Raw genomic sequence first — 22,276 nt, 5'->3', positions numbered from 1 at the left:
GCCCTCTAGCCGGCGTAAAAATAATGACAGTCTGTTGTCATTAAAAATGTTACCAATCAAAATGCGTGTTCATTTAAACGCAATGTGTGGACTTTACGTGAACATTTAGAATTTTTATGTATTTATTTTATTAACGACTACACTTTCCCCATCCCTAAACCTACCCTTAATGATCTAGTGCATAGAATCTTTATGAGCACATGCGTTCCGTTCCCTGGGATCGAACCCACGATCACATGATCACATGATTGTATATTGATATTGCAATGCTCTGCCAACTGAGCTACAAGAAACTGTAAATAGGCTTAAATTTAGGTTCCTATAGGTCCTATTTCAGGGGCGTGACAAACGACTTATATAGGCATATTGGTTGGAGAAAATGTTGCATTGTGAATGGATCGTCAGATTTTGTTTCCCAAAGACTTTTTTTATTCTTGAACACGGGTCGGCAGAATACACATGTCTGTTCGCTAACCACTTGACTACCACAGCCAAGGTAGCGCAAGTGCATTGATCTCGCGGCAGTGTTAATTTTGACAGCATATTTTGATTTAGTTTTAATCATAGTCTTTTGACTAAAAAGCCATTTAGTTTTAGTCATATTTTAGTCACCTGAATTGTTTTTAGTTTTAGTCGACTAAATATCATAAGATTTTTGTTGACTAAATCTACAGTAGATTTAGTCTCCAAAAACCTATGAGTTTAGTTAAATTGTAATACATTAAGCATTTAAGTATTACATAACCGACTGCACTTGAACTGACATTTTGACATAATTTTGTTTTTGACATTAAAAATACACGAAAGAGAGCTCAATTCACTTTTTTGTTTGTTTTTAAAAACATCTATATAGTTTTTATAACTTTGCATTTCTGTTTTAGTTAGTATATCATGTTAAGCTAAAGCTTCAAATAAGTTTGTTTGTTTATTTTTTAAATTTCAGTTAACATTTATTTAATTTCAAGTAACAAAGATTTTTTTTAATGGTTTTAGTTAACTATTATAACCCTGACACTTTATTTAATATGTGTCAAATACTGGTCTTTCCTCCTGACTATGAATTAAATGGGAATTAAATTAAATACAGTTTATTGTGTAAGCAAAAATGAATATATAATACGGGACTTTTAATTATAAACCAGCTGGAAATACACCGGGACTCTTATTTTGAAATCTCGGCTTACTATTGAAGTTGCAGGAGTTCATTCAAGTTCAGATGAGGAGATAAAATATGCATTGTTACAACCGTCTAAAACATATTACTATATAAACATCGTAAAGTTAACATTGTCATTATTCATCAGCATTAGTTCATAAACACTGGTCTGGCATAAGTGTGTTATTGATTGATTGAGCCGCTCTGGAGCGCTGGATTGGGGCGATCCTGTAGGCCGTGTGTTTTTCAGCGGTTAGATCACTTCAGATCAAATGTGCTCATCTGTGACACAGGACATCAGTTCTGACCGCATCTCTTCCCTAATCCACCCTCACTTACATTTTCGTCTCGTTTTTATTTGTTGACGAAAATGACAGTTGATTTTCGTTATAGTTTTTGTCATCCAAGTTCCAACACTAGTTTTTATTTAGTTATCGTCTCGTTTGTCTCGCGGTCATACACCGATTGGTCTGTGCTGTGCTTTACTGTCTGTGGTGCTGTGCACTTCAAATCAAACATGCCATCTTCCACGTTCTGACGTCACCTCGGTGTATACTCATTGTGCAGCGCCATTTTCAAATCAATGGTATCCAAAGTCTGCAGTTCACCTTTCTATATGTCGACTTCTGAGGCCAGATCGCAGACCTTCTAAAAGGTGAGTCGATTAGACGTTAGTGTTTTTTGTTGTTGTTTTGTTATTTATGCAAAATTTGTATGACTGGGTAGTACTGCAGTCATTTCTGGGGGAGACAAATATGGGCCAACAGTTATTTGTTGTGATGTGTGATTTATTTTTAAATGGTTGGCGTGTGTTAAATTGAACTACTATTTGAGTGCAGATGGGCTTTGCCGCTTTATATTTTATGAATTAGTGACTCTTACATGTTTCATAATATCAATTTTAACTTAAAATACTTATTAATTAACATTAGCCGTTTCCCCCCTGTTGGACCAAAAGCAAGTGTGCCAGGGCGTGCTCTCTCTGTTGCTCTGGCAGCATTACTATTATCATTATTACCATTAGAAATAATTGTATGTTTAGTCTTAACCTGTGAATTTAATGCCATCAAAGTTCCATTCAGTTTGTAAAAAATTGTCAACAATATTTTCCCCTTGTTTGTTCTTTTGAAATATAAAGGCCATTAATGTCTTTGTCTGTAAAACAAACAAACATTTATTTGTCTGTAAATGTCATCACTAATTTTAATAAAATCAGGTTATTTAATTAATTCATATTTTATAATAGTTATTATTATTATTAAATTATTATTAAAGTTAATTTAATTTTTAATTGCTATACATTTCTGAAACTGTTAGTTGAAAGTTTAATTAGAAAATGAATCATCCGTATGTCAGTACTTACACACACTCTCTCTCTTTCTCACACACACAGTGATTTTTCAACAGTTTCTCAAACCTATCCAAATGGAGTTCGACATGAACAGGGTATGATCCTTTTTTGCCCCATAGCTTATATTTTTGGACCCCAGTTTATTTTTTAATAAAGCAACTCAAATATATGTACAAATACAATTATGCAAAGAAAAAAATCAGGCCTATAACAAATGCTGGAAAAGGGCAAAAATATTCCAACAAAGCACTGAGTCAACAGATACAGTATATTTCAGAGCAAGCTAGTCCAAAGACTGCATATGAGGTATTGAGAAAATGAGCAGTATATTGTACATACTGTATGCTTAATCTTAATTTATTGTAAGTAACAGTAACATGTTTGGGTTTTGTGTATCTTTACTGGATTTTAAGATGCCTGTCGTCGAACACACACCAAGGTGGTGGAAAAAGTAATTGAGGACTTCATATCAGAAACACTGAAGTTTGCTCCACACAGAGATAAGGTAAGGCTTTTGTAATTTTTGTAGTTTGTAAAAAATTAATAAAGAAAACAATGCAAATGATATGCAAATGATATACTAATACTATGTTTTGTTTCTACAGATGTCTCAATTTAAGGTGTCACTTCAGCCCGAAGCAGAGACTTCTGGAAAAGAGGACACACAACACACTTAATTAGTTGTTTTACACACAAAGTATCTCGTTTTTACGATTTGGAATGTTTCAGTTTGTGGAATGTTTGAGGATATAAAATGTGAAGGCAACATAAGATATCAGTTATGATATTGTTTTCATTTAGATGTACTGTATGTTACAATGCACTTATCCTTGGCAAAAGGTTGACAAATAAAATGTGAAAATATATTAAAATATGAAAAATGTTTGTGTAGTGTCTTACAGTTTTTGGTGTTGACAAATATAAGTAGTAATGTTTTATCAAATGTTATTGTTTGAATTGATATTTCTTTTAAAAAAAATTCCCAGGGCAGTGTTTGGAGGAAAGTTAAACGTTTTTCCTTGCATTCTCAAGATGACAGAAATTAATGTTCCTTTAACGTTCACATTAACCTAGAAAAACACATTAATACATGGAAAAAAAACGCACATTTTAAACACTTAAAGAACATTAACTAATAACATTTTCATAACGTTTTCAAGATGATGGAATGGAATGTTTCTGTAACGTTCACATAAACCAAGAAAAAACATTCTTAATACATGAAGAAAACGCACATTTTAAACATTTATAGAACATTAACCAATTACGTTCTCATAACGTTTTCAAGATGATAGAATGGAATGTTTCTGTAACGTTCACATAAACCAAGAAAAAACGTTCTTAATACATGAAGAAAACGCACATTTTAAACATCTATAGAACATTAACCAATAACGTTCTCATAACGTTTTCAAGATGATAGAATGGAATGTTTCTGTAACATTCACATAAACCAAGAAAAAACGTTCTTAATACATGAAGAAAACGCACATTTTAAACATTTAAAGAACATTAACTAATAACATTTTCATAACGTTTTCAAGATGATAGAATGGAATGTTTCTGTAACGTTCACATAAACCAAGAAAAAACGTTCTTAATACATGAAGAAAACGCACATTTTAAACATTTAAAGAACGTTAACCAATAACATTTGCATAACGTTTTCAAGATGATAGAATGGAATGTTTCTGTAACGTTCACATAAACCAAGGGAAAACGTTCTTAATACATTAAAAAAACTGGACATTTTAAACATTTAAAGAACATTCCGTAATAACGTTTTCATAACGTTTTCAAGATGATAGAATGGAATGTTTCCGCAACGTTCACATAAACCAAGAAAAAACGTTCTTAATACATGAAGAAAACGCACATTTGAAACATTTAAAGAACATTCCGTAATAACGTTTTTGTAATGTTTTCAAAATAATTGAATGGAATGTTCCTGTAACGTTCGCAGAGACCCCACAAAAAACGTTCTTAATACATTAAAAAAACTGGACGTTTTGAACGTGTTCAAAACATTCCCAAATAACGTTTTGATAACTTAAAGGGAATGTTAACAAAACGTTCTGACAACAAATTTTTGTTAGCTGGGTGCCTGCCTGTAAAAAGTATGCATCATCAATAAGGTTTATATTGAATTTGGTCTTTTAATATCACTGTCTTACTACATTAGTACTTTCAAAGACCTGGTAAAACATGACTGGTGGTCAATGGAGGAAAGCCTTGTTTTGTCCTCCAGGTGGGCGTTCCTATAATGTGACGTCACGTGAAAACTATGAATCATCACATTATTCATTAGAGGGAACGCCCCCGGATTAATTAGCATCCAATCGATACGTTAATATGGAATTGGCGGGCACAACAAGGAATTCGAAAATTACAGTGGATGATGACAGCGTTGTATACCGCGGTAAATTCTTGAACATTATTCTCGGTGGATAATATGGCAATTGTTGAATTTAATAGTTTTCTGGACATTAAATGTATTGTTTAGGCGCACATACTCGCGTCTTCTCCAATTCATAATCGGAAAGAGCTTTATTGCCATGTTTACACATAAGAGGAATTTGTTTTGGGGGCAACAGAATGACTGATAAGACAGATAATAAAAATAAAATATACTTGTGTTAGCAACTGTTGAATACTGCAGTAAACATTAAACCCACTCAGATTCAAAGTCCACGTTCAACTTCATGGAGGAAGTTACTAATTTGTTTCGTGGCATGTGATGGAGAGAAGGAAATAGTGAAGTGGTAAAATAAATGGGCTAGAAGAAACATATTTTCATAAATATATTCATGCAAATGAAGGCATTGATACACCGTAATGTCTAATCTTAACACGATGGAATACATAGGCAATTAGGCGTGTTATTTGTTCAGAGTCTGTAGTGCTATAAAGATTTTGCCAAAGAAATGGGCTGTAGTGTGTTTATGACAGTTGTTAATATTAGATCTCTTGACTTATTAAAAAGAAGACTGTTGGGAGTTGTCTTATGGCCAGTTATTTAAAATTGCAGAATCATGTTAGACAGTGATGAGATTTAATCGACACTAAAGACATTTCAGAATATATATTCCGACTGGCATGTCCATAAACACTCCTGGTTTTAGGTAACAGTGATGCTTTGTTCATGTTATGTAGTTTCACCCAAATATCCAAATCTTTGATTTGCAAACTATTGGGATGTCCACTCTTGACATGTTCACACTTTTGTCCCATGATTTATATCAACTGTCCACTCACATTTTAATGCTAATCCAGCTCTTTAGCAAATGACTTGTAGTTCTGCTAGACTAAAGTTGAAAAAACGAATGGAACACTTTGTAACATTATGAGAAACTTTAAACATTTCTTCAAGTGTGGTGTGACGATCTTTAATATTGCCAGGTTGGATGCATTTACATCTGTCACAGTACATTATGTCACAATAACAAAACACTTTCTTTTTTCCATTAGTAAGCATTACATTAATCGGTCACTATCTGTTGCTTTCAGGCACATGCATATACATAGGCAGATGTTTACATTATGCAAAATGCTGTATAATGTTTTATTGTCAGGGGTCTTCCTTTTGTTTTAAATTTGTAGAAGGGAAATGTCTTGCATTTGCATTAATGAACAGAATTAATGAATGCAACCCTTTAGCCCTTCTTCAAAGAGGGGTTTTGATCATTTGAATTACATTAGAATTAACAAATTAAAGGTGAAAAGTGTAAGTTTTCTACTACTACATCACCAAATGGAATTGCAGAAATTATACAATTTTTAAGACATTTTAATGTCCCCATGCCCAAGTGGTTGTATAGCCCTGCCCCCCCCCCCCCACACACACAATGTAAAGGAGTTGTACAATTTTAAAAGCTGCTCATGTAAATACTTTGATGCTGTCAAAAAAAAAAAATTCTTATATTTTTCAGTGTATATTTAAGTGTATATTTAAACATACAGAATGTACATGCAAATGCTAAGAATATAGCCTACCTATGAATAAATACTATGAGATCAGGATGCATATTAAGCTTGGTTAGAAGAAAAAATTGCACACTTCAACTTAAAAGGCCAGGTTCAGTTTCATGGAGGAAGTTACTAAATTGTTTTGTGGCATGTGATGGACAGAAGAAAATTGAGAAGTGGTATAAAATTGGCAAGTATAGAAGAAAAAAGAAGTGAAAGTTGTTTAAATAAATCTGAAAGTGCAAAAGGCATCTGCTGTGGGGAAAAAGTGGAAGCTAATGGGGTAATATAAAGTTATTTTTGTAATAGAACATCTCAGGTAAATATGTTTTGAGAGATTATTGGGAAAACCTTCTGCAATGAGTTCTGATTCCATCGCAAGTCATCGATGAGAGAGGATGCTAATTGAAAAGTTCTGGGAGGATTATAATGCTCTGATATGTAGATCTCCTCGATTTTGTTCTTGTTCATGTCGAGTTTCACAATGACTCTGTCCATGTTGCTCATTTTATTATGTGGATCATAGTATTTCCTCACTTCATAGGGAAGATCCTCAGAGTGCCGGTAGTGAAGGTTTCCTATGGTGAAGTACGTATATGTCCGTTTGTCCTTCAGTGGAGGGAGCAGGGACCCGCTGTTATGAAACACATGGAACCCAAACTCTCCAGCCACAGGATTACAGAGAGCCACCATGTTATTGTCAATGCAATTTTTCACATACCACTTAAGTAGAGCAAGTCCGTGTCGGGGTGGTGGATATCCAAACCCGGTCTCCCTCAGCTCCTCTTCAGTGTTTAATGTTTTAATGGCGATGACCAAGATGGCAAGCAAAAGGATAAAATGTTTGATCATTTCTGTATGCAGTCTGCAGGGAGAATGAGATTAATTTAAGAGCAAAACAGCTGGAAAAAATTACTACAAGCCTTAGTCAACATGAAATCCCAATTCACCTTATTTACTTTCTTAATGTACATTCCCAGCTAACAGGGAACGTTCTCGGAACTTTGGCAAGGTTATCTCAAAGTTACGAACAAACATTATTCCAGTAACGTTAATAGAACAGTCAGAGTTATAATGTTCTCAAAAGAACAAAACATTATTTTTGAATGTTCAGAAATAACGTGACTTAATGTGAATGTTAGCCAAAAATGTTTAGAACATATTTTGTTAGCTGGGTTCCTGGTCTCATCCAACTGCATTTAAAAAAGAGACATTTTTATGATTTAACCAATTCCTAAAAATAAAAAAAATAAATTTTTAGGGATGCACTAATATTGCAGAGAATAAGATTCTATACTATTTTATCTAAATAAAATGTAGGCACAACATTATAAAGTACAGTATGAAAAATAAATATATAGTTTGTGGATTGCTAAAAATTACATTTAACAAAGTTATTACGTTATTACACGGTGTCTACACCGGACGCAACCATTGACGCGTCGTGCCACAACAGCTAGAAGCTGTCTACACTGGACGTGACAAAGCGACAGTTGCAAATCTATTTGTACTTACTATGAGAAATATCGTGAGTAGTGATAGACCGTTATATCGGCCGGCCGGTATATCGGGCCGATATTTGCGATTTTTACGTGTAACGGCATCGGCCGATATAAGGCTGCTGCGTTGGCCGATATTTTTTTTCCCTGCATTATTTACAGACAGGCGTCCACAGGACAGCTCTCATCGTCTTCAAACTGTCTTGCTCTCCCTCCCTCGCGCATATTAATCAAAATCAATTGAGAATTGACACAATGGTAAAAGGTCGAAAGAATGAAGTTTCACATGGAGCATTGGGAGATTTTTTCCTGAATAACCGCTGGTGTTGCTCTACAAGAGATTAAGTTAAGTGCACCTACACTCTAAAAATGCTGGGTTAAAAATAACCCAAGTTGGGTTGAAAATGGACTAACCCAGCGATTGGGTTGTTTTAAGCAAACATTTAACCCAACCGCTGGGTCAAAACAACCCAATTGCTAGGTTAGTCCATATTCAACCCAACTTGGGTTATTTTTAACCCAGCATTTTTTAGAGTGTAACCATTAAATGACTAGGTTGTAAATAGTTTTAAAATTAAGTAGTACAGTCAGCGTACACTTTATTATGCTGTTTGCTTGTTGATAATGTGTGCAATAATGTAATTATTTTATTTATGCTTAAATATTTATTTTCAGAATTTATTTTCACCACTGAACTCTTTTTTTTCTTGTTCTACATCACCTGTTTTTACTATTTGTTAAATAAAGTTTTTTTTAGTTTAATAAATGTTCCTTTTTTAAATTGTAAATTTTAAATTGTTATCATCATGATCATTGTGTCATTTTTATGATGTAAATTGAGGGAGCAAAAGCAGTATCGGCTCCAAATATGGGCTCAAGAAAATCGGCAGCCCGTATCGGTCATCGGCTAAGGCTGATGAAAAAAAATCGGCATCGGCACTAAAAAATCCATATCGGTCGATCCGTAATCGCGAGTGCTTGGGGTACGTCATAAATAGAACGAGGCATTAGTTTACTGTCAGGATTTATGTCGTGTCGTATCGCGCCACATCCAGTGACAACATCACTGATTATAACGGGTTATATTGCCTTTTGTCGCGTCACGCTGCTCGCGTTCAGTGTAGACACGTTGTTAGTGTTTTTAAAGATTAGCTTGTAAGCAACAAAGCTAATTTATATGTAAGAAGTCAAGAAGCTCAAGAGGTTAATGCTGGTTCTGATAGAAAGGTGTCAGAATACACAGTGCATCGCAGTTTGTTGCGTAAGGGGCTACATAGCCGCAGACCAGTCAGGGTGCCCATGTTTACCCCTGCCAGACCAGGCCACCTGTCACAGTTGTGTTGTGGCAGGAAGACGAAGACAGAAGGATAGATCAAATACTCAGTGTTTAATTTCCAAATACAATGCAGACAGGGTAAACACAATGTATCATAACAGTGACCGGACAAAGACTGAGTGAACAAGAGGAACTTAAATAACAAACAAACGAGGGTAATTAATGGAACACAGCTGGGAAAAAAATTAACTAATAACGAAGGGTAACCATGGTGACAGACAAGTGGCGGGAAAACTAAGAACATGTGAAAGAAATCAAAACACACTGAAAGACCAAACAAACAGACAGATATGTGACACCACCTTCTTCCATTGCTCCGTGGTCCAGTTCTGATGCTCAAGTGCCCAGTGTTGCCACTTTCAGCATATGCAACAAACTGTGACGCACTGTGTATTCTGACACCTTTTTTATCAGAACCAGCATTAACTTCTTGAGCAATTTGAGCTCCAGTAGCTCGTCTGTTTGATCGGACCACACAAGCCAGCCTTCGCTCCCCACGTGCATCAATGAGCTTTGGCTGCCCACCCATGACCCTGTCGCCGGTTCACCACTGTTCCTTCCTTAGACCACCTTAGACCGGGAACACCCCACAAGAGCTGCAGTTTTGGAAATGCTCTGACCCAGTCATTTAGCCATCACAATTTGGCCCTTGTCAAACTCACTCAAATCCTTACACTTGCCCATTTTTCCTGCTTCTAACACATCAGCTTTGAGGACAAAATGTTCACTTGCTGCCTAATATATCCCACTCCCTAACAGGTGCGGTGATAAAGAGATAATCAGCGTTATTCACTTCACGTGATCGTTTTATATATATATATATATATATATATATATATATATATATATATATATATATATATATACTGTATATATCATCGGACATATGATGTGGTGCATCCCGCATGTGCAGTTTTGAATATCCTGTTTCACTCTGAAATATATCATCATAATATGAAAATAATATTATTTGCAAATAATTATTTGCGAATTCTGTTTCTTGCAGACTTTAATACTTGTTTTAAAATCACACTATGATCTGAGAAAGAGTACTGTCAACAATAATTTACCCCTACATATTTTTTTATCATATTGGCATGAAGAGAATGTCTTGTACCTGCTTTTCCTGTTGGTATTGTTATAGATCTAGACAGAAACTTGTTAAACTTAAACAGGAACAGACACTTTTACATCTCAGAGTGTTTCTTGCATCTCATTCACAGTTTTTGGAACCTGTGCAGAGCTTTTTTTAAACAAAGAATAACAGCTAAAATAGCATACTCTATTAAGACGTATTCATGTTCATTTACCTGAATGACTCAGCAGAACGTGGGTGTGGAACGTCTTGAGGAGGCTGTGGATAGTTTGTGAGGCTAACTCAAGTCTTTTCAGAGTATGTGGGCCCTTTGTTTGAGAGCTACGTTTTCTGACTTATTTTCTCAACCCATCTAAGAGGAAGTGGTTAAATATGTGAAGTCTACATGACAGATGCGTTCTGCCCTGTTGCCCGGTCTCAGTTCCGGATTATGAATTATCAAAATGCATTCATCGTAATCCTAGCAGCTCTGATTTAGTTCAAAACATGACAGCTGTGAAATTAAAACACATAATGTGGGGAGTGAAAAGAGAAAAAACACATTTCTTCTTCCCTAGAGAAAAGCAAATATGGCATGTGATAACCTACAGGATCTGTGCTTTGAGATTTTTCTCAGAGAATATCTCTAGGTGGAAAGTACAGTTTCTGTTTACAGATTATGTCTAAACTCCCTTTAGGCAATTCAGTTCACTTGTGGCTTTTTCGGAAACCCCCCCCAGGCAGCTATTTTCTGTGTAGGTAATAGGCATGCAAGTACAACTCTTGAAATCTGCTTGGAAGAGTGAAATGTCCATAACATTTTTCAAATTAGCTATAAAATTGGACAACAACGGTATCATAAATTGTAGCTCAATAACATTGTGTTTCCCCCCCAAAAAGGTCCAGCTAATGTGCCTTTTATATGCATTCTTGGGTAAACAAACTATTCAAAAGCTGAGTGTCTTTTATATTACAGCATGTTATTTTCAACAACATTTTGCCGTACAGATTATATGTTTATGACATAAATAGCATATTCCTCTCTTTCCCTTCACTTTCACCACATTTCACCACCAATTAACATGCCTTAGGTGGACAGAAAGCGACAGTTACTTTCCTGTACACATTTTATGTAAAACAGAAATGTGGCTTTTCTCTTCACTGGTCGCTCATTCCAACTCACAGTGTCATATCAGAGCTTCCCAACTTCGTTACAAATAGATTATACTTTTAAATGATCCCAGCATGGAAAACAAGCCCAGCTTTTAGAGGAAGGTATGAATAAAAAAGAGACAGCAGAGAGCGAGAGAGAAGAGAGAGAGAGAGAGAGAGAGCAGGCATTAGCATTTCATTTCTACAGATTTAACACCAAATAATGTTCCATTTTGCAGCATTTATTTATTTATTTTGCCATCTTCCTGCTTACATTGATGCGCGCATAAAAGCTTGCTGGGCTAATCTCCCTGGCAACGTGGCTGCTTGCTGTTGGGTAGTTTCTTTAATTCCTCTGGTGTATGTATACACGACTTTAGGGTCACACCATATTAGTTCCCCCTGCCTCTGGGTGTTATAAGCCATCTAGAGCTGCACTGAGTATAAAGATCAGTTTCTTCCATTCCATGCCGAGTGTGACCTGAAGTTAACCAACTGAGCCCTACTGAAACGACTTGCTGGAATACAAACTCTGGGGCAAATTCTCAAAAAAAAAAAAAAAAAAGGCACTTCCCTCTAACATTGTTGTTTACTTGTGTACATTGTTTAAGTGGCCAACTCATTAATTAAATAAAGTAATGATAAAAAGTTCTTGTTGTGGGGGATGCAGAGCAGACTACCGTGATCTAGTGTACTTTACTGCTGCTGTACAGCATCACTCCATCACTGCGATCCAGGCACATGGATTAGCTCTTTAAAATGCATTTGATAGACCTTATTCAGAGCAGGGCTATGACAGGTATGAAATCGAGGCTGTGAGGGATAGACGTACCGTGTGGTTAATGGCATCCGCTGTAAAAAGCTGTATAAAGCTCCTAAATCACTTATAATTTTCCACAGCTCATGTTGTCTGGAGCTCTTTTGTCCACAGAAATTTCTTGGAAAGATATTTTTGCAGTGTTCCGTCAGCAAAACAATCCAAAAAGCTGCAGTATGTAAGTTTTACCTCTTTGTCGCCATCTCTGTTTGAATCCTGATATTGCAGTTATTTGCAGAGTTATCTTCTTTACGTGGGTTGTGCATCTAATGTTTTGAGTTGTATGTGTGGGTTGTCTATCAACGCACAGTTGTCAACGATGATTGTCATCTGCATTCCAGCTGCTGTAAGAAGAGGCCACAAAGGATCTGCCACCAGCAGCATCCACACACGCGATATTGCCTACTAGCCTGGACTCCTATAGTAGTGCTCCTCTCAGAAACTGAAGCCTCCGCGCCTCGATCGCCCCCCGGTGGTTGGTCCCAGTATAGCTCCTAAACCCCACCTCTCCATGTATTAGAATGGACGCGAGACACACTAAACAATTACGTTATACTTCAAATAATTTTTTCCTAAAGATGGTTTCTGTCATTTTAGGCAGTTTTTATCACAATGATTTCATTTCAAGTGTTCGTTTTTTAAATAAGTTTAGTTTTAGTTAGATGCTATAAAAACGGGGGGTGTGACGTCATGATTTACAGCTGAGATTGACGGCTTCTTTGAGTGAAGTTGTCACTAAGGCACTAACTGACTTTTTTTCTGGATTTTTGGGAGGAGATTGGAGCTTTAGCTTTAATTTCTACATTTCTATAACTGTTTATTTCACACCAACATAATGAATTGTTCTGCATCTGTGAGAGTGTGGGCGGGCTTTTGATAATCGAGCCTCTACTTCCTGCTCTCTACTGCGCAACTCCGGTCCCGAGATCGCTACTGCGCAGACTCGGTCCCAAGATTTCAGCGGCGTGTGCGGCCTCCGAAAGCTTCAACTCTGGTCAGCGGAAGTCAATGAAGTCGCGTCGTCCATATTTTTTAAAGTTCTATGATACAGACGTGACATAATGATACAAAGACGAACGGCGGAAGCTTGTATTTCCCGCGGAAAGCTACCAGTACCACTCAAATTATAGCACATTATTACAAGCCATTGTGAATCGGGCTAAGGTAAGGAGATTGTTTTGAATACTGGCTGGTTATGTACTTGCTTAAAAATTGGTTTTGGATAATTTAATTTTTAAGCAAAAAAAGTTACAGACTGCAACCTTGCTTTAAAAATTAAAGATGGCGCTGCTGTAAATAAGGTCTATGCATGTTTAAGTGTGAAATATATTATAATTCATAGATTATTTAAAATCTCAAAAACCACCCTAATGTCATGTTCTTCTATGAACACATTTTTTTTTTAGGTGATTGGACATTATCTCCCAATTCTGTCAGTAATGCTCTGGGGGTGCGTTTCTCAAAAGCATCGTTACATAGTTCAACGAGTCTGTGTTTCCCAAAACCATCGTTCCAACAAAAATTTGCAAACATCGCAAACTTGTGTGATTGCAACCAGGGCTTAAAAACGGAAAAAAATATCAATCGGTTCACTCCGAGCAGAATCGATATTTTAACGTTTCCGTTTTTGCATTCCTCAATAAACATTACTGTTCCGAAAACGGTTTGATATGAAAAAATACCGGTTAATAACGTTATTTTAATTTAGCCTATACTTTAAACAAATATGTATAAATAGACTTATTTTCACTCAATAATAATATAACGCATGGTAATTAAACTTGAATATTTAATAGGAAATACATGCATTACAATTACAAAGCATAAACAGCAGACCTGTTTTAATGGAGCCGAACCCTTCTTAATTGGAAAAATAAAATATGATTTTTTTCAAATTCAAAACATAGGTATTGTTACGGCATATGGCTCAAGCCATAACTTAAAAAAGGCAACACTCAACACCGGTTTGAAATGATAACAAATGTGAAATTTATTATCAAAACAGGATCAAAGAATCAAATGTGTATCAAAGGACAACACAAACCAAATGAAGAGTGATGAATGAACAAAACACAAAAGGTATGTTCTGGTCAGGAGAGAGAGACACTGAAGACAGCCACTTTTATAAGGCTGCCCCACGTGCTACTCATCAGCTCATTAGGCCACTTGAGCATGGAAGGGAGGAGCGCGTAACAGGTATATATTTTACTGGTGCACAAAATGAACCCTGCATCAACATTGTTCAATGAACAAAACCTGATTTTCACACAAAAATACAATCAAAATCAGATCAAAATCAGTGTGACTGAAAAATCAGTGTGACTTCTGCTGTTGCCTTTCAGAGACCAGTTCAGAAATGCGCGGCTTCACCTTGGCAAGTGCCACTCTCATGTCATTTTCGCAACAAAGTCTGTTCCTTTTCTTCGTTTTTATGTCCAGCATCCTCGAAAGGGATTTCTCTCAAAGATATGTTGTAACAAACGGTATGAAAATCTCCAGGGCTTTCTTAGCAATAACAGGGTACGTTACCATTTGTTGACACCAAAACGTTGAGAGCGTTGTTGTTCTGAAGAGTTGCTGTTGAACCTGGCTCTGCTGAATTTCAATGATTTCGTCGAGGTATTCATCATTGACATCTGTTGTCTCAACACTAAACGTGAACGGCTGTCTCACCCATGCTGGATATGACTCTCTTGTAGGGAAGTATCTGTCGAGAGACTTTGCAAGCTCATCCAAGTGCGTGGCAATTGCTTGCTTCAGTTCCGCGCGAACAGAAATGTCTCCGATTCCAGATACATCTTCGATCTTACTTACACAGTCGTCCAGCAGGGGAAAGTTTGCGAAGTTATCGTTCTCTGTTCGTCGTTTCCATAACGGCAGCTTTTTTTTAAAAGCCTTCAGGTTTTCTTCCGCTTCGATGACGTTGAATCCACCGCCCTGCATCTGCTGATTGAGATGATTGAGAGCTGCGAAGATATCAGCCATGAATGCTAAAATGAGAATGAACTCAGAATTTTTGAAGCAATCTGCATAACAATGTTGGTGCTCTTGCAAAAACAGGGCTAATTCCACACGCATGGCAAAAACACGATTCAGCACCTGTCCTCTGGATAACCACCGAACGTTAGAATGGTACAGAAGTACCTCGAATTCAGAGCCCATTTCTTTACACAGCTCACTGAAGATGCGATGCCTCAGAGCACTAGTTTGCACATAGTTCACGCATTCCACTACAATTTTTGATACTTCTGCCAGTTTTGGAGGCAAGGTTTTTGATGCCAACGCATGTCTGTGCAGAATACAATGCGTAACAATGTTGTGGGGTGCATCGGCTTTCACTAGCGCACCAAAACCAGACTTTCTTCCCAGCATGACTAGAGCTCCGACCGAACAAACTGCAGAAACCATATCCAATGAAAGATTGTTGTCTCTGAAGAAGTCATCCACAAGTTTCTTCACATCGGCTGCCTTAGTTGTTGTTGTAAGAGGCTTACAAAATAAAAAATCTTCCTTTATCACGTTGTCTTTCACATAGCGCACGAATACAGCAAGCTGGCTTAGACTGGAAACGTCTGTGGTCTCGTCGAGTTGGAGGCTGAATTTTGCCGGGCTTGAAATCAGATCTGCAACTACTTGAGCCAAGATGTCTTTGCTCATATCCTCTATTCTGTCACTGATGGTGTCATTTGAAAGAGGAATTTGGGATAAGTTACTTTCAGCCGCTTTTCCCAGCATGATATTCGCTATCTTCAATACAGCTGGTTTTATGAGTGTTTCACCAATGGTGTGTGGTTTGCCCTGCTTTGCGATCAGGTAAGCAACTTCGTACAATGCTGTGAGGATCGGTTTGTTGGTGGGTACAAAGCCGAGAACAGGCAGAGTAGCCTTTTCATCGAATCTGGCTCTCTTCACCTTGAATTCAGCGAGCGCTGTGTTCTTGTATTTTCCATCTCCATGCAGCTTAAGGAAGTGTTCCCTTAGTTTTGCCTGTGCTAGACTAGAATTGCTCAACTTGGCATTGCAAATCATGCAGTTAGGACGCTGACTCCTATTACGTTCCGTTATACATGTGAATCCATATTGTACAGATTCGTCCGACCACTTTCTTTTTTTGCTCGACATAGTTAGTATGAAGGGATTCAAATATTAAGAAAGAAATCACACAACGTACCATCACGACAGTCACAAGTCCAATGATGGCCAAGCGGGGCATGTCATAACGAATCATATGAGTCGGACCTCCGCCGAACCCCTGAGACTGACTCACCGAACCCATGGGGTTCGATCGAACCCAGGTTAAGAACCACTGGGTTAGAAGCATAGTTTCTTGTTTGCATGACACGTGGCCTTAATAAATCCTTATCTTGAGCAAATATAGTGACATTTAGTACTATCTATACATTTTATACATCTATATAAATCTATATATACATCTATACATTTTATTTCAAATAAATACAAATGAAATTTATTTCTTTTAGTTTATCAAGAGATATAAAGCACCTTTTTTGAAGAGTGCACATGTGCGTTCGTGCTCTAGTACGTAAGAACGAGCCTATGATTGAATCTGGAAATAAAGCAAAAATAACTGAGAAAAATACGAATTAGTCCTCAGATGCCATGTCCATAATTTATAGCAAAAAATATAGCATGAATTTGATCTCACACTAATTCATTAAAAGTTATTACTCCACCACCTGCGTGACATCATCAACCAACTTGGTTGAACTTCAGATTTGCGACAATACGATTTCGGGAAACAGTCGCGACTAGCTAGTTGATTTCTTCAATGATGCAACGTCCTATGGTTGTTAAGCAGTGAGTAATGTCGTTGTACAGGAAAACGCACCCCTGTCTAGTTCCAGTCTCTATGAAGCCCATCCTTCCGAAAAGTGCAATGTGCTCTGATTGGTTTGCTTGTGACTGGTCATTTCTGAAATATTATGGCCCTTACCATAACCGTAAGTTCAAACAACTCCACCAGGCCTCGCCCTTTTTTTTTGTTGCTTTTGCCTTGGGCAGGAATTATTTAAATGAGGAATATTGTATACGTTCCCGGAAGTCAAGACTACAATCTAGGCGTTTCAGAGAGTTCAGAAACAGTGCTTGCTGATAAGAATAACTCCAGTTGGAGTGGACTTTGTGTTTTGTAACTCCTTTGACCTTTTTCATGCTCAAACAGCAACATCACACACTAAAGCAAGTTGAAAATGTCAAAAAAAGCAGACCTCTAATAGAAATGTGGCTTTGTTGTGTTTTTTGAAAATAGTCTCATATATAATAATTTAATTCAATATTTTGTGGATACTTTTTAACATTTTTGATCTCCTTTAAAAACAAATAATTTTAACTAATAAATCAAGAAGTGCAGATTTTTAGGCTTAAACTTAAAAAAGGTGTGGGTGTTAGGGCTTCTCCATTATTTGAAACAGCTGGTTAGCACTTAGTTAGCAGGGAATACAAAAGTTAGTTTAGATCACCATGGAGTTAAAGAGTTAGATGCAACATAATGAAGGGATATTAGGAAGATGTATGTTGTGCACTCAGCCCCCTAATGTGTTTCCAACCAGCTATGCCTTCATCTGACGAACCCACGGAAGACTGAGCAGAGGCCACTTCTTGATGCACTTTTGTGAATGTATATATATTTATATCTCTGATGAATTGACAGCCGAGTCCCACTGAGGCACAATAGGAACACAAGCTGGTGGATCCTTTAGTGTCTGTCTGCATTGACTGCGGGGGCTAGAGAGGCAGTAAAAACTCTCTCATAAGCGTGTTTGACACTTCTATCGCAGTGCTGCCAAGCGCTCCAGGGTCCGCTTTATATTTTATCCTCTCACTGCAGTGTCAGCCTGCACGAGAAGGCACTTTTTAAATTGCTCTGCACACTCGATTTACACTGTGTTTCTCCCCAATGAAACGGACCTCCATCAAACCCACAGCAGAAGCCACGTGTAATCACTCTTACATGTAGTCACATATAATGAATCTGGCATCATCATATTACATGTCTGATGTGTGCTTGCTTGAGCAGATGGAGAGTGCTTGTAGGTGGTTCTGCGTAGAATATTTATGGAACATGTCTTGGATGTAGATATGTAAGTGCGGAGACGAGAGACTAGGGAAACGTGTCGAGTTTCAGCATGGGTTCAGGTCAAGATCTAGATTTTGTGAAGTAAGATATGTTAGCAATTCCATTTATTTAGCCATTCCAGTCTTCAGTGTCACATTATACTTCAGAAATCATTCTAATATTCTGATTTAAAATGATAATTTCTTCTTTTCATTAATCTGCCTACATTTTTTTTCAGGGTTCTTTGATGAATAGAAAGTTCAAAAGAACAGTATATATCTGAAATAGAAATCTTTTGTAACATTATAAATGTCTTTACTCTCACTTTTGATTTTAATTTTGAATTGAATGTGTCCTTACTCAATAAAAGCATTAATTTCTTTCAAACATTTGAACATTGGTGTAGTTCAGATGCCATTTTTCATTCCATTCGAAATTCTTTAAACCAACAATTGTTTTGGGGTCCTAGGCAAACTCGATTTAATTGGTATAATGCATTGTCCCTAAGCTGTGCTTTGGTTTTGGCTCACTTTTTGTTTTTTTTATAACTTTAGGTTTTCTTGGTTGCAGGTTCATAATTATTGGTAAAATAGATGAAATAGAAGTCATTGGAGTGTTTTCAGGTTTTGGTCAGGTTCGATCTATTGTTGCTTCTGACAAATAACAGACCAGAAGGAATTTGCCCTATACATATAGGAAAGACAATGTCAGCAGGATTTTTGGGAGGTCGTAGTGACCAGACATTTCACTCACAACCTTTGGCTGCGACATTTCAGAATGTCAAGGCCACATTTGAAATGCAACATTAATGACATCAGTGGAAACAGCCGATTAGTCATGTGGGTTTAACGTTCACTACGTCAGAATTTATTTTGAAAATGCGTTTCCATCTCCCATTATTCACAATAAATATTTTAAAAACCACCTCAAGCGAGCGTAAAAACTTTTTTACGAATTAAAGGATTTTTTTTACGAAATTTGACATTTCCATTACTCATTTCTGATGTGATACATCACAATGCACATAAAAACAGGGTGATGGAAACATAGCTAGTGACTATCAAGAGTGTATGTGCGATTTTCTAATCTGAAAATACATGTCAGAAGAAACATGTCAGAAGGGCAAAAGTGTCTAGCATGTGTACATGGATAAAAATTGGAAAAAGCACAGATAAACCAACCCTATCTCATGAGAAAACCTATTCGCCAGGTGTCGATTTCGCATGAATTTGTATTGTGATTAGTATGAAAACTTATTTTAAGAAAAAAAAGTAAGCATGAAGGTCCCCCCTTAAACTGTGGGGACTGAGGAGTAAGTAAATCATGTGAAAAGAGACTAATAGGATCGTACAATTCTTGCACATTTCCCATTTCAAAATTCCATACTTTTCCAGACTCAAATTTCCAAACCTCTCTAGATATTTTTTCCGACCATATTTAACATAAATGGTTCATACAACATTATTTTCAGCATGATATTAGGTATACAGTACAGTCATCTGTAATTTCCCACCGTTTTTTCCCCCATTGGTTTTCTCAAAGTGATAACAATAATGATGCTTGCATGATGAGAAGAAACCTAATGTTTGATAACCTTCTATTCACCTCTGACACATCATTTTGATACTGTAAATGTGGTTTGATGTAGCATGACCACCAAACAACAAAGTACAGTTTGATTTAGATGATCGTTTGTTGATGTCTGACAATGTCTGTTGCTGGTTTAACTTTTCAAGAGTAAACATTCTTCTGGAAAAAGTTCAAAAGAGACTCGCTTATGGTAAATCTCACTAAACTTTTGCTATGAAATCACTATGCTTGTACGCAAAAGTTTTAGAAACTCTTAATTTTATATTTAAGAAAACTGAATAGGGGCAATAGTCTGGAAACGCAAATATTTTTCCATACTTATACAGACTTGGAAATTACTCAAATCAAATCCCATACTTTTCCAAACTGCGTAGGAACCCGGACATTTATACGCATTAGCCACCAATTTGCCAAAATGTAACATAGTTACGGATTGGCATGAGATTGTGTTTGAAAAACCAAAGAAACTTGTATGTATGACCCCTAACATCATAACTAAACAAGCCATACGCTCCAATTGACAATATTTTGCCAACAAATTGAAAGTGCATTATGACTGCCACTATGTGCCATTTTGTGACAGGAAATATCTTCTACCTGGCAAATTAGGGGTGAGTGGTATGGCTAATATCTTAGATTAAAGTATAAGTAGTATAATATTAAAGAAATGGTATACACAGCCATGTGTATATACACAGCCATCCTAATTTTGTGTATGTACACGACATGTGAAGTGTTGTCACCTATGAACATCAAGTGGCTTGTAATTTCTTGTACAAACTCCTGCCTACATTTACATTTACATTTATTCATTTGGCAGACGCTTTTATCCAAAGCGACTTACAGTGCACTTTATTACAGGGACAATCCCCTGGAGCAACATGGAGTAAAGTGTCTTGCTCAAGGACACACTAGTGGTGACCGCTGGGATCGAACCAGCAACCTTCTGTGTCTCAGTTCCATGGTTTGCATATTCAATGTGATCTGTTTAATTGTCCTTCTATTCTTCTTCTTCACTTTCTTTCTACTTAAGCAGAACCCTTCATAAGGCTGTCACTTGCAGATTGGAAAAAAGTGTTGTTCCTTATGACGGCTATTTTGACAGAAAATGAACTTAGACAACAAGAAGCTTTGATTCGTTTAAATGAAGCCAGGTGCGCTGCCCAAAAACAATCATCTGGAAACTCAAAATCAAAGAATCAAAAAAACAATGATCAAAAAAACATAATTGTCACACGGCAGCGTTTTTAGGTACGAAAAGTATGTTTTGCAATCATTTAATTCAAATGAGGGTTCAAATCGGCATGTGATTTCTATTCATCAAACCGTGCTACAGGCTAGGATGCCGCCACAAAAAAAACCCTATCATTTGAAGAACAATCTTGTCATCTGTGTAATCAAAGGAATATCTGTGCCATTTGGCAAATAACAATTAAAGCATATCAAGCCGGTAAACACATGTTAGCTAAATCAAGTCACAGCAAAATAAATAAATAAATAAAGTATATGGATGACACATGCCAATTATATTCCTTTATATGGTGGGAGTGTATCTCTCCGTGTTTGTGCGTCCCTGTGCCAGCAGACCATTAATTGATAGGCTTTTAGTGTGTGTTTGTGAGAGAGAGAGAGATGTGGCGGAGTGGAAGGTTGCCAAGCATGTCGATGTGGGCAGATAAAAAACAATGGGAGAAAGATGGGAGCGAGACCTCCCTGGGGCCAAGAGGGAGTAAGCTATAAAGAGATAAATGAATACTAATGGAAAGATGATTGGCACAGAAGATGGGACACAAATGGAAGGGCACAAGGACAGGGCAGGGATGATGACTGATCACATAAATGCTACAACCCTACCCTTGTAGAGGTCAGTGTAAAAACACTACACATTTTGACCACATTTGGCCATGGGAGCTTGAATAACAAGGAGTTTTAGGAGTAGAATAAAAAACCCTGTGGGACTTGCTTTTTGGCTCACCCACCTGGAAAGATGCCGAGCCGACCTGAGAACAATGATATGAGGATTTGAATCTAGGATCTATGTGTCTCCACAACTTTTTAAAATGAAATGTTTGCTTAGGTCAGGGCTATCCTTAGCAACCGGAAGACCCTCCCACTTTCCCCCATGCGATCGTGAATGGACTGAGGCCCCAGTTTATTATATGTATAGTTTATATTTTGTTTATTTCGGTAGTACTTTTAGTCATTTTAATACATCAAATTAAACTAAATGAAAATGAGAAATATTTTTTATTTCAGTT

General features: G+C 36.9%; 2 protein-coding genes across 2 annotated transcripts; both read right to left on the bottom strand.

The window, feature by feature from the left end:
* Positions 1-5,880: 5,880 nt before the first annotated feature.
* LOC307138469 (uncharacterized protein) lies at positions 5,881-10,710 on the bottom strand. Its single transcript, XM_079836784.1, has 2 exons — positions 10,619-10,710; positions 5,881-7,338 (listed from the first exon to the last, which is right to left on the bottom strand). Exon 2 carries the CDS (start codon positions 7,323-7,325, stop codon positions 6,789-6,791), a length of 537 nt encoding a protein of 178 aa, XP_079692910.1. The 5' UTR covers positions 7,326-7,338; positions 10,619-10,710; the 3' UTR covers positions 5,881-6,788.
* Positions 10,711-14,812: 4,102 nt separating this feature from the next.
* LOC307139231 (protein FAM200C-like) lies at positions 14,813-16,381 on the bottom strand (the record flags this gene model as incomplete). Its single annotated transcript, XM_079838121.1, has 1 exon — positions 14,813-16,381. One exon carries the CDS (start codon positions 16,379-16,381, stop codon positions 14,813-14,815), a length of 1,569 nt encoding a protein of 522 aa, XP_079694247.1.
* Positions 16,382-22,276: the final 5,895 nt, after the last annotated feature.

The sequence above is a fragment of the Gobio gobio genome, assembly GCF_949357685.1.
Source record: "Gobio gobio genome assembly, chromosome: 15".
NCBI classification, from domain to species: domain Eukaryota; kingdom Metazoa; phylum Chordata; class Actinopteri; order Cypriniformes; family Gobionidae; genus Gobio; species Gobio gobio.
This window is presented reverse-complemented; position numbering and strand designations above follow the sequence as displayed.